Here is a 13,553-nt window from a genome sequence, read left to right on the forward strand (position 1 = left end):
CTGGCAGGTTCAGCAGGGAGTCAGTGGTGGGCAAGGACCCAAGGACCTGAAAAGTGCAACCATTTTTCTACACTGCCGTTTTCTGCCTGGGGGGTCCTGCTGTTTCCTGCCCACCCAGAGCCTTCCAGTGGGGTTGTGTCAGGAAACTTCTAACCAAAGTTTATCATCAGAAAGGGAGAGAAAGGACCAGCTTGCCTGCACCCCAGGAGCACTCAGCTGAGGGGAGGGCAGCCAGCAGCCACAAAAGCCGTGGAAGGGATCCATGGAAACATTCTGTGGAGACAGTGCCTGCGCCTCCCTCCTGCCCCCAAGTAAGCCTGGCAGATAGCACGTATAGCAAGTCCCAATACACTTAGGACCATCTGCTGCCTGCCGTTTGGGAAGCGTTCACTGCAAAGCACTTGGGTCTTCCAGCCGAACAGCATCTCCAGACCTGCCGAGTCTTTCATTACACAGAATTTACCGGGAGGATTAAGGCTTTCTGGGAGATGATTTATAATGAAATGAAAAGGGTATTTAAATATACCTTTCTGAAGAAACCAGAGGCCTTTCTCCTGGGCATGGTCGGCCAAATGGTGCCAAAGAAGGACAGAACTTTCTTTATGTATGCCACAACAGCAGCAAGAATACTTATTGCAAAGTATTGGAAGACACAAGATCTACCCACTCAGGAAGAATGGCAGATGAAGGTGATGGACTACATGGAACTGGCGGAAATGACTGGCACAATCCGAGACCAGGGAGAAGAGTCGGTGGAAGAAGACTGGAAGAAATTTAAAGATTATTTACAGAAATACTGTAAAATTAATGAATGTTGGAATGATGTCAGAATGAAATTAAGTGGTTCTAGCAGTAATGTCATAAAGGTGTATGAAAAAATGGTTGGTTAATAGGTGAGAATTTAAAGCTATAATATATTAAGTTAAAGGACTAAGACAAAAACAAAGAGGGAAAGGAATTGCTGAATGAACCAATTGAACTAGAATACAAAAAAGGGAGGTGAGAGGAGGTCAGGAGAGTAAGGAAATGAAATGTAAGATACGGAAGGGTACATTTGTTTTCAAGTGTTTTTTCTATATTTGTATTTTCTATGTTTTTTCTCTTTTTTTCTATATTTTTCATTGTCTTTTATGTAATTTTTTGTTTTTGAAATTTCAATAAATATTATTAAAAAAAATAATAATTACCAGGCGAGGGGAGATCCATGGGGAATGAAACAGGGGGTGCTGCTGTTCTGAGCTCAGCAGGAGCCCAAACTGGACTGGGGCGACGGTGCTTGGGATGCTGCTACTGAGCCTTTAGCAGAATGAAGCACATGCCACACAAGCTCTCAGCTAAATGAAAGCCATTTACTAGATTTCTTGGTGTGAAAGCAACACCAAGCTACCGGGGGGGGGGGGGCGGCTGGGGGCTGGGTACATTTTGCCCACTCCCTGATTTTCTTTTGGGACACCTTCTGCTCATGGCTAAGAAGAAGGCAGAAGTATTCCTCTCTCTTCTTCCTACCAGGTCGAAGCCCAGAGCCCAAATTCAGTGTTAACAGACCCCGGATTAATCTGCGCAAACAATAAGAGCGCTGTGGGCTTCGTGGAGGTGGCGGAGGAAGAGTCTCTCAGAGGGCCACCCGGCCTTGAGGAGGCTGTCTTCTCCATCAGCCAGACCTGCTCTCTCCTAAGCATGGCTATAATGTGTTCCTGCCACCATGGCTGCCATGGCGGCGATGGCTTCGGCCTAGCGGTCCTCCAGGCCCATGCTTGGCAGAAGCCTTTTTACTCAAAGGTCGGGAGTGCCACCCAATGGCTCTTCTGGAGAAAAAAGCTATGAAAAAAGAACTTTCTTTCTGTATGCGACGACAGCAGCAAGAATACTTATTGCAAAGTATTGGAAGATGCAAGATTTGCCCACTTTGGAAGAATGGCAGATGAAGCTGATTGACTGTATGGGACTGGCGGAAATGATTAGCAGAATCCGTGACCAGGGAGAAGAGTCGGCAAAAGAAGACAGGAAAAAATTTAAGGACTATCTACAAAAATACTGTAAAATTAAGGAATGTTGAATGATGCTGGATTGAAATTAAGTGGTTTCAAGCTGTAATTATGATAAAATGGTTTTCTTTTTGTAAGCAAGAATTTAAAGTTATAATAATCTAAGATGTTGGAGAGAAAATAAGGTGTTTCCTTTTTCTTTTTTTTTAAGCTGTAATGCTTTGAGATAAGGATTTGCTGTATAAACAATTTGAACTGGATATACAAGAAGGGGAGGTAAGAGGAGGTCGGGGAAATAAGTTATGAGAAAATAAGTTGTGAAATTTATATGCTTTTAATGTTTTTATGTTTGTTTTTTTCTTTTTGTTTGTAAAAAAATGGAAACTCTAATAAATATTTTTTTTAAAAAAAAGAAAAAAGGCGGGCCACCCCAGGGTACTTTTACCAGGGATTTTGCTCTTCCAGGGGCCCAGGAGTCATGGAGGGAACAATGAGGCCGGCCACCAGTTGGTCCTGCCGCCAGAGATGCTCTGCCAGCCCGTTCAGGAGGTGGGCCACATCCGAGAGTCCAGCACGGCCGTCCAGGGTCTGTCCGTCGGCCAACCGTGGCGCGTTGACGCTCTTGGCCCGCAAGACAGGCAAGCCCCAAGTATGGCGGAAGGCGGCCACGTCCCGGTGCGTGACGTCGGTGTGGGCGAACTGGTCAAACCTGGAGGGAGCCGGTCAAGGAAGTGGATCGCCAGACACTCCGCCCCCCCATCAAGGTCAATGTGGGCCCGGCAAATCTCTCTCCCCACAGACCACAACAAAGGCACAGTAGCTCGTCTCTGAAGACCCCGGCCTGAGGGATGAGCTCCCTTTGGGGAGGAACATGCATTTTTTAACAGTGTGGTTAAACTGGCCGCTTTTATTCTGAAGCAAAAATTGCCCAATCCAGGACTTGCTCCTACAACAGTCTGCATCAGTCCCCTGCGGCAGCCTTTTCCTCAACAGAAAAGTGGCCAGCTTTAGCCTGCTTTTAATTCAGTGCATTTATCGCCACACAAAGTTCGGCCCTGATCCACGCTCTTTCGTACTACTGTTTAATTATTTTGGTTTCAATGTTTTATTCTTTCCTAACTTTTCTACAACTAAGCAGCTCAAAATCATAGTGATGCCCCCCACCCCACTCACCCTGGACAACGCAGAAAATAAAATGAAACAACAATGTGTCGATTTTATTTTCTTGACACCTTCCATTTCCAAAAGACAAAAATTTGTTCAGAGATTAATTTTCTCCATCTGTCACCCTCTTTACTTGCTTTTAAATGGGCTCCTTAGAATGGTATATTTTATTACACAGAGCATCTGGTGACAATGTTTTTTCATCTGAAGTTGCTGAGGTGGCTTTTTAACCTGATGGTTTGTTTGTTTTTTAAAAAACCTACGCCCAGGGCTTTTTCCCCCGGGGGCAACTCAGTTACAGCACCTCTCAGGTGGGTGCCATTGCCATTCTAAGAGAACGAGGGAGGTGTTTATGGTGAGTTCCAGTACCTCTTTTTCTAGAAAAATTGCACTGCTACACTACATTTTTACCTGCAAGTTTTACCTGTGTGATTTTTATCTTGGAAAGGCAGGATAAATAAGGTGAAAACAAAAAACCAGTCATGAGTACCTCTGAGCATGTGCAGTGCTTTCCTCCTGTGCAAACTTTTCACTTAAAGAAAGAGATCCTAAGGGTAAAATGCCCCTGAGCACGTGCAGAGTTGCCTTCCCCCTTCAAGCACCTTGCAACAAGTCGTGAGTTTTAATGGCACACGCACCAAACAGCTGGAAGGATACTTGGTGCCAACCACCATTCTGATGGCATTATTGGCCCCATCAGTCACCCGTGAGATTTGGTTTGGCAGGTCGTCAAAGGATGCCCGGTCTGTGAACGAAAAGAGGAGCAGGAGACCGTCCACTTTCTCTGTGCAAGCCTGTTGGGGCATGGGGAGAGCAAAAGCAGAAATCAGCCCACTTTTTTCTTCCCTTGTTTCATCCTTTACGGTATTTAACAAATGGTATATCCTGCACTTCAGAAGCATTTTTCCACAAGGAAACATGGACAAATTAAGCAAACATACAGCCAGCAATATCTTAAGCAAAATTTTAAAGCATTTAATGAAATAGTACGTTAAAAGAATGATCAGCAAAACTGTAAAATCACAATTATGATGAGAGGTTTTTTTTATATAGAAAAGCAACACAAATGTTAGGAGCCCAGTTAAAACCGTTCTGAAATTTTACATATTCTTTTAAAATACAGTCAAAACAAATCTCTCATATCCGTTGACTTCCCATCCACCCTTTCAGAGTCTTCTTTTACTCCCTTATAGAGAAGCTATATTACTTACAATGTGTAAAAATTGAAAATTTTATTTTTTATAAAAATTATTAAGGAAACAAACAAATACATACCGTTCTGAGAAAGCAGCAAAGAACAGGGCCTGCTGTACAACATACAGTGGTGCCTCGCAAGACGAAATTAATCCGTTCCGCGAGTCTCTTCGTCTAGCGGTTTTTTCGTCTTGCGAAGCAACCCTATTAGCGGATTAGCGGATTAGCGCTATAGCGGCTATAGGGAAATTTGTCTTGCGAAGCACATTGAAAAACGGAAAACCCTTTCGTCCAGCGGGTTTTTCGTCTTGCGAGGCATTCATCTTGCGGGGCACCACTGTATAGAGATGTGGGACCTGCCTGATCTCTCTTGGAAAGGAATTAGCAATGGTGCGCCTGACCTGATCCCAACAGCAGATATTTCTCTGAATGTGAGGATGCAGCTTGGCTCTGTAAAGAGGACTGAACCTCCTTCTGCAAGCACACTCACCGGCAATACATGATCAAACTTCTTAAGGACACCTTCGCCACAGTCCCAGAAGGAGAACTTGAAGAAGATGGCTTTCCCACTCTCTCTGAGCTTGGCTGGCCAATACACAGTTGTGGTCTGGATCCCTGCAACACAACAGCTTCAGCTAGAACAGACTCGTGGGTGTCTCGGCTTTCGATTTAAAAAACAGCAACCCTATAGGCCTCATGCTGCCAGAGTTATATTTGTAATCATGAAATTCAACAGGCAGAAATTGCTTTGTGGGTCCCAATGGACAAAGGAGATAAAAGGAGCCTTGTTGGAGTGACTTCGATGAGTGCAGGACGGTGCAACTTTCTGAATTTCACGACATATTTGCTTAGGAAAAAGTGTCTGATGAAGAGTTCTGTGAAATCCAGAAGCCTGGTGATGTGGCCCAAATTAACATATCACTTTGCCTAAAATAGCACTTCACTGACATGTTGTCAGGCTCCGAGGACTTGGCTTCCTCCCCCCCCCCCCTTTGGCTGTAGATAAGCAGGACAAAGTGAAAAGAGTCCCTTACCATTTAAGTCTTTAATGATCACAGCAAAAGAACAAAGCATCCATTCTCGGAATAAAAGGTAAAGGTAAAGGACCCCTGACAGTTAAGTTCAGTCGTGAATGACTCTGGGGTTGTGGCACTCATCTCGCTTTACTGGCAGAGGGAGCCGGCGTTTGTCCACAGACAGTTTCCAGGTCATGTGGCCAGAATGACTAAGCTGCTTCTGGTGAACCAGAGTAGCACACAGAAACGTCGTTTACCTTCCCGCAAGTGCTTCGAACTGCTAGGTTGGCAGGAGTAGGGACCATGCAACGGGAGCTCACTCCATCGTGGGGATTCCAACTGCCAACCTTCCAATTGGCAAGCCCAAGAGGCTGAGTGGTTTACACCACAGCGCCACCCGCATCTCAGAATAAAGGTGTTCCCAGTTAAGGATTCCACCCACTTCCCCCCTAGTCACTTCTGCCTTGCAACCTGATCTTGCAACCACCGTGCTTTTTGTATAGCCACCTTATCCACTCTACGTGACCTTGGACTGATATGCTGAATACCTTCCAGCGAGAGAGCATCTGTTAGCTCTCTCTCTTCCTGTTCTTCACTTTGCTGTTCACCCCCCAGTTCTTCCCAACTTTTGTCTTCAGAACTATGCCCCTCTGCAAACCACTATTCCAAATCTATACTGCTCCATTGCTCCTGGGCAGCTTCAGAGCTGTACTCCTCAGCCTGGTCTCTGACACATGTTTAAGATGGAGGCAATGAGCTGTTTTGCAAAGGGAGAAATATTTCCTTGGAGAGGGAGAAAACCGCGACTGCCTCCTTCCCTTGCCAGCATTACCTGTTGTCTCGTGGTGGACCAACGGCACCTCCAGACCAGCCAGCTTCGCCACCAGGGCGGTCTTGCCCACGCCGCTCTTCCCCGACACGAAGACCTTGTAGCTTGCAATATCAGCACCCACTTGTGGGGGCAGCACTGGCCTTTCAGTCAGCCCTGCAAAGGAACAACAAGCCCTGTGAGTCGGCCACTGCAGCCTCAAGCAACCCAAAGTGAAAGTACACATTCCCAGCTCACAAAATGTGGAGACATGTCAGAGTGATGGCAGTAAACCGATAGTGCCTCTGAGCACATGCAAAGCGCCTTCTCCTTGCCAGAGAAGTCTGCACTCCTGTTTGCATGCCAAAAGGCTCTTGTCACCCCCCTACTCACCAAACAGCCTGCGCTTGTTCTGGCGCAAGAGAGTGGAGAAGTATTCCTTGCCCTCTTGAGTCTTGTGCCAATCCATGACGACGACAGATCCCGGGGGAACAATCATACTCACCTTCCTTGATATTTCTGCAAAGCAAGACAGAGCAAGTGGTGACTACGAGGATATAGGGGAGAGACTGCACATGACATGAAGCCCCATCGTCATTTTAAAATTTGCATACCATCTTTCCACCTTACAATACTCAAGGCGGTTTACAAGCTGAAGAAACAAAAAATGTACATGTTCTAACAATCTAATGCAATACAAAAATGTGATAATAAAACTTAACTTTAAAATAGGCAACCTACTTAAAAAGTAACATTCAACAATCATTAGGTAAAGGTAAAGGTAAAGGTACCCCTGCCCGAACGGGCCAGTCTTGACAGACTGTGGGGTTTGTGCGCCCATCTCACATTTATTGGCCGGGGGCCAGCGCTGTCCGGGGACACTTCCGGGTCACGTGGCCAGCGTGACATCGCTGCTCTGGCGAGCCAGAGCCGCACACGGAACGCCGTTTACCTTCCCGCTGGTAAGCGGTACCTATTTATCTACTTGCACCCGGGGGTGCTTTCGAACTGCTAGGTGGGCAGGCGCTGGGACCAAACAGCGGGAGCGCACCCCGCCGCGGGGATTCGAACCGCCGACCTTTCGATCGGCAAGCCCTAGGCGTTGAGGCTTTAGCCCACAGCGCCACCCGCGTCCCACCAACAATCATTAGAATAGTATAAAATAATATCAAAATATAAAAGTTAAACAGAAAGCCACTCAACAGTTACAATAAATAATATCTAAACTAAAACAATGGCAAGCCACAGTACATAAAATAATACAATACACATTGAGAAGCAGGGACTAGAGCAGGGGTCTGCAACCTTTAAGACAAAAAGAGCCACTTGGACCCATTTCCGAAGGAAAAAGAACCTGGGAGCCGCAAAACTCGTCATTATAAACATAACTTTTTTGTCACTTTTTAAAAATTATTTCTTTGTTTACTCAGAATTACTCCTCCTCATAGAAATAAACGTTAAATTAACAAGTTACCTTTGTGTGTGTGTGTGTGTGTGTTCTTCACTCCCCTTCAAAACAGTGACCAGCGTACATGCCCCCTTTCAATGCAGTGACCAGCGTACATGCCCCTTACAATGTAGCGGGCGGGCGGGAAGGTGACGTCAGGACGGTGTGTGACTAACACACGCACCGCCCCCATGCGGCGTCACAGCCAGTGCAGCGCCTGCCACAGTGGGGAGTGTTGGGGCGCACAATGCTCCCCTCGCTAGTATCCGCCCCGGAGCCGCGGCAAGGGTGTAAAAGAGCCACATGTGGCTCTGGAGCCGCGGGTTGCAGACCCCTGGACTAGAGGGTAGAGCAAGGCAGGTGGAAGGAGGCCTTGTCTGATGGAGTCTCTCCCCTTACCCCAGGAAACGGCAGGCAGAAAAGCGGTGTGTGTGCACTGTGATCCCAGAACATGTCTGGGGGGGAAATTCGGAAAAAAGGTGTTGAAAGCTCAAGCTTAGTGGTTTCCACCCTAACTGCCTGCCCACCCCTACATTCTCCTGTAACATAGAGGCTGGTGGAGATGGAAATGTACTCTGCACATGCTCAGAAACATCCCTTCTCCATTATTCCTTCCTGGAGGAAGCCTCAGAAAGGAATCCCCTGCAGCCAAGAAGAACTGGGCTGGCCCTATCATTAGGCAGAGAGCGAGGCATCTGCCAGGAGTCTCCTAAGCTACTGCTGCCACCTTGTCCCATTGCCTGAGATTCAACAACCAGCTGAGCCAGATCCTGAACAGGGAACGGGGTGGGAATCCTGCCTCTCAAGTGCCTCAGGCAGAAGAATACCTTGAGCTGGTCCTGGTTGAGGAGGCACCCCTGCACAGAGAGGAAGTAGGGACGCATAAGGACAGCCTGCATCTGGATCAGGCCAGTGGCCCACTTGGCCCACCACTCAGATAGACACAGGTGTCACAGCACTTTGCCAGCACCTGTGATTCCAGGCATGAGGCGTCTGACAGAGGAGAGACAGAGACCCATTGGTAGCCTTGCCCTCCATGGAAAAAAAGGTGTAGCCAGGGGGTCAGCTGCCGCCACCCCCCGGCAATCAAGTAAATAAATAAAATAAATAAAAATACTTAAATAAAAGTAGAAATAATCGGAATATTTAAAACTGAAATGCTCACAAAGAGCAGTTGAAGGAGATGAACGTACCAGACCTAGTTACAGATAGGTAGCCGTGTTGGTCTGCCATAGTCAAAATAAAAAAATTCCTTCCAGTAGCACCTTAAAGACCAACTAAGTTAGTTCTTGGTATGAGCTTTCGTGTGCATGCACACTTCTTCAGATACACTGAAACAGAAGTTGCCAGACCCTAGTAAAAGAGGCAAAAATCTTTTACCGTACCACAAAAAAGGCTCTGCTCATTTCTCTTGCTCAGCCATGCAGCAACAGCAGAGCGGCCCTTCAGTACTTGTGGAGAGTAAAGACCTGGTCAAGAATGATGGGGGAGTGTCTCAATGGGCTACGCTTGCTGAATGTGCACAGAAAAACTGCACTGGAAGAAAAAGGAGGAATTTGAGAAGGAAGTACAGTACCGAAAAGGTTTCCAGCCAATCCAAGAAAACTTGCTTTAGTTTAAGATGCAAACAGGTGGGTTCTTTGTCAATTTTGCAAAATATATTCGTTAACCGCATGGAAGGTACTCCCTGGTGCTATTGTTCTATTTAACTTCCTAGTTTTCAAACGACTGAAGATTTGGACGGATTTTTCTGAGCACTTGGGATCAAAAGAAAGTAATTTAGAATGGCTTCGGTCCTGTATAACTGAAGGAGCATCTCCACCCCCATCGTTCAGCCTGGATACTGAGATCCAGCGCCGAGGGCCTTCTGGCAGTTCCCTCATTGTGAGAAGTGAGGTTACAGGGAACCAGATAGAGGGCTTTCTCGGTAGTGGAAGGAAATAAGATGTAAAGGAAATAAGTAGCTATCTTATCTTTAAAAGACATCTGAAGGCAGCCCTGTTTAGGGAAGTTTTTAATATTTAATACTGTACTATTTTTAACACTCGATTGGAAGCCAGCCAGATGGGCGGGGTATAAATAAATTATTATTATTATTATTATTATTATTATTATTATTATTATTACTGTTGTTGAGAAGTTTCATTCCGAATCTGCGAGACAGAGGATGATGGCAGGTGGGCTTCCTGCCCCATCTCACCCCACCCCTCAATACCAATCCTGGCTAGGCAAAAAAGGAGCCCTCTAAGGGGAGAGCGCAAAATATGGTTTGAAGCTCAACATCAAAAAACTAAGATCATGGCCACTGGTCCCATCACCTCCTGGCAAATAGAAGGGGAAGAAATGGAGGCAGTGAGAGATTTTACTTTCTTGGGCTCCATCATCACAGCAGAAGGTGACAGCAGTCACGAAATTAAAAGATGCCTGCTTCTTGGGAGAAAAGCAATGACAAACCTAGACAGTATCCTAAAAAGCAGAGACATCACCTTGCCAACAAAGGCCTGTATAGTTAAAGCTATGGTTTTCCCAGTAGTGATGTATGGAAGTGAGAGCTGGACCATCAAGAAGGCTGATCGCCGAAGAATTGATGCTTTTGAATTATGGTGCTGGAGGAGACTCTTGAGAGTCCCATGGACTGCAAGAAGATCAAACCTCTCCATTCTGAAGGAAATCAGCCCTGAGTGCTCACTGGAAGTACAAGGAAGCTGAGGCTCCAATACTTTGGCCACCTCATGAGAAGAGAAGACTCCCTGGAAAAGACCCTGGTGTTGGGAAAGATGGAGGGGTCAACAGAGGACGAGATGGTTGGACAGTGTTCTCGAAGCTACCACCATGAGTTTGACCAAACTGCGGGAGGCAGTGGAAGACAGAAGTGCCTGGCGTGCTCTGGTCCAAGGGGTCACGAAGAGTCGGACACGACTCAACAACTAAACAACAACAACAAAAGTTTTCAAACGACTGAAGATTTGGACGGATTTTTCTGAGCACTTGGGATAAAAAGAAAGTAATTTAGAACTACTGTGGTTGAGAAGTTTCATTCCGAATCTAAGAGACAGAGGATGATGGCAGGTGGGCTTCCTGCCCCATCTCACCCCACCCCTCAACATCAATCTTGGCTAGGCAGAAAGGAGCCCTCTAAGGAGAGGCGGGCCGTTCCCAGCCCCGCAGCACAAACCTCCCAAGACCCAAACCCCGCATGCAAAAAAGGACCCGATCCCTGGACCCTGGCATGGCCGCCTTAGCCCTGCCAGGCCCGGGGCAAAGGGTACCCAGCTGCCCCGACCTCCGCAGGGACCCCCGGCGTGTGTATGTGTTTTCCGACCCACCGATCCTCCCCACCCTCGCGAGGCCGCCTGCTCAGCCCACGAAAGGCAACCTCGTCCCTTCGCGAGCTGCCCCTTTAAGAAGGTGCGCCGCTTCCCTCTCCACCGTACCTGGACAGACATTTCCGCCCCGCTTGCGTCTGGCGTCACCACGTAAACGAAGCGTTCCGCCCCGGCCCCGCCCCCCAGCCGTCCACCAAAGAGCTACGAAAGGGGAAGAGAGGCGCATCCTTTCGAGACACGGGTTTGAATGCCAATCTCATTCAAGGGGGAGAATGTGGTCCGGCCGTAGCGCCGCAGGAATCACTGCAAGATTAGCGCGGATTTGTGGCTGGGCAAGAAACGAGCCGCTGCTTTTGCTCGCCGAGGGCTTGCTTGTGTTGATAGCGGGTTGCTTTTGTTTTTCAGTTGTTAAGCATTTAAGCCGCCCAGAGTGGCTGGGGAAACCCAGCAAAATGGGCGGGGTACTAATTATTATTATTATTATTATTATTATTATTATTATTATTATTATTATTATTATTTAAGGTGGCAGCCATGGGCGTAGCCAGGATTTTATGTGTGTGTTGGGGGCATAGCTGTCAACGTTTTCCTTTTTTTAAGGGAAATTCCCTTATTCCGAATAGGATTCCTCGAAAGAAAAAGGAAAAGTTGACAGCTATTTGGGGGGGGGGGGCAGCCAAAGTTGTTGAGCATCCTTTTTAGGAAATCTTTGGGAAATCGCGGGTAAAAATACCCTGTAAATAGGACATTGCGGAGGGCAATTGACGAAATCTTGGGTCCCCTACAAAGTTTTGCGCTCGTTTTGCGCCACGAACACCTTTATATTGGTACTGGACACCTTTTACTAATGTCCCTGCCCCCCACCCCACGACTCTCGGAGCTGCCCCAGCATCGAAAGGGGGCTTCTGCAGAGCAACACACACACCGGAGCAAGCAAAGAGGACTTGATTTATTTTTCTTTTTTAATTTAATTGCAAAAAATCCATCAGGGAGTAGGGGGTGGTGGTAACATGGAACAAAAGGAAAGTGAAATCTACACAGATCCCTTTTCACTTTCCTTTTCTTAAATATCACGCACGATCCACTTCCATTCTTACACCGGGGGTGAGGGTGGGGAGTCTACAAGGACGAGTGGGGGAGGCGGGTGGGGCGCGTCTTGTGCGCACCTGAGTCATTTTCGGGGCAACGGGAGGGGCAAGAACGCATCTTGCCATCTTACACGCAGGTCACGATGTGGATTTTGCTGGTCGTGGCGGTGGGGGACGTGGAAGCTGGGCGGGGCCTTTCTGCCATTCATAAGTCAGGAAATCAGGATGGAGAGACTTAGATCACAGGATCTCTGCCACGGGTGGGACCCCCACAAACCAAGCACCCACAGGACCGGTTTCCCCAGGGTGCATTTCTAGCCCGGATAAGGGGCTGGGATCACGACTGAAGCCCCCCAGGCGGCACTGCCTCCCTCTTGTAGGGCAGAAGTGAGCGGTGGGGGGCATTGTCACTCCAGCCAGTAGCGCCAGGGAGCCACCAGCAATGGCTGCGTCTCTGCTTCCATCAGGCGAATACAAAATAAAAGCAGCTCTCTCCCCCCCCCCAAAAAAAAATCAAGGACTAAAGGCATTTGAAGGGAGGTGGTTGTGAAATACGGAAGAGCCTAGTAGGTGAAGATGTTGCCCAAAACATAATGCTGGATTTCTTGGCCGCGGGGGGGGGGGAGGAGGAAGAGAACACCTAAATTTTGTTGGGGGGGCAGTTGTGGCAATTTAGCAACAATTATGAAAGCTTAAGAAAGCTTTGAGCTTCATCTTTGCAATGCAAAGGAAAATTTTGCCAAGTGCTTTCGAGGTGGAGGGGAGGGCGATCGTGCCCCCACTTCTGTTAAGTCAAAAGTATGTTTTAAGACAGTCGTGTAGTTCAGGAAGGTGGGATTTCAATCAGCTGGTATCATATGGGGTGGGGGTGGCAGTGATAGCACCTGGACTCCCCACCCCATTCCTGTCTTACCCAGCGTGCAGAGCCAGGGAAACGGAGCTTTTGGAACTTTCTTTTTATCCTTTCTGGTCCTAGAAATAGGGAAGATGAAAAGCGCTCGGGACATCCGGCAAGACAGGTGGCCAGAAGCAAAAGCATAGACCATTGAAAGCAGCCAGTGGCCTCTAGGGACGGCCTTCCCACCTGCCCACCATCTGGGGTGAAGGGTGGCCCGAATTTTGGCCTGGAGCACTGCTAGAAAACATGGAGAAGCCACTATGATTGCTGACAATTGAAGGATGGGAGTGAGTGAGCTACAGGTGTAGTTTTTCATCACATCAGAGGGAGTTTCTGCTCAACAGGCAAGCCACAGAGCAGTCTCCCACTCACTCCAGGGCCTGTCCCGCTTTTTATGCTGTTGAAGAGTATGCCGTCCCCGACTCCCCCCACCAATGGCACCTGCCAAGGCCAGGGACCTAGTGCTCCTGATCAGCTATGTCACTCACACCACAGCAGAACCCGGGGCCTGTGTGCGGATCCTGCCCCTCTTCCTTCACAATGTGGAGGCGTGCTTTGGTGGGGAGCAGCAGCCACAAGGGCCCCTCCACCCACCCTACCCGCTGGGAGGAGTCAGTGCTTCCTCTA

The 13,553-nt window shown here is 47.9% G+C and overlaps 1 protein-coding gene across 1 annotated transcript; it reads right to left on the bottom strand.

Moving 5' to 3' along the window:
* Positions 1 to 2,403: 2,403 nt before the first annotated feature.
* CPLANE2 (ciliogenesis and planar polarity effector complex subunit 2) lies at positions 2,404 to 8,756 on the bottom strand. Its single transcript, XM_082232623.1, is given in 7 exon segments — positions 2,404 to 2,694; positions 3,807 to 3,943; positions 4,834 to 4,958; positions 6,192 to 6,344; positions 6,561 to 6,686; positions 8,442 to 8,468; positions 8,471 to 8,756. Coding segments are annotated over 7 exon segments (879 nt in total). The 5' UTR covers positions 8,514 to 8,756; the 3' UTR covers positions 2,404 to 2,426.
* Between the last annotated feature and the right edge of the window lie 4,797 nt (positions 8,757 to 13,553).

Source organism: Podarcis vaucheri (assembly GCF_965113315.1).
Source record: "Podarcis vaucheri genome assembly, chromosome: 7".
Lineage (NCBI taxonomy): Eukaryota > Metazoa > Chordata > Lepidosauria > Squamata > Lacertidae > Podarcis > Podarcis vaucheri.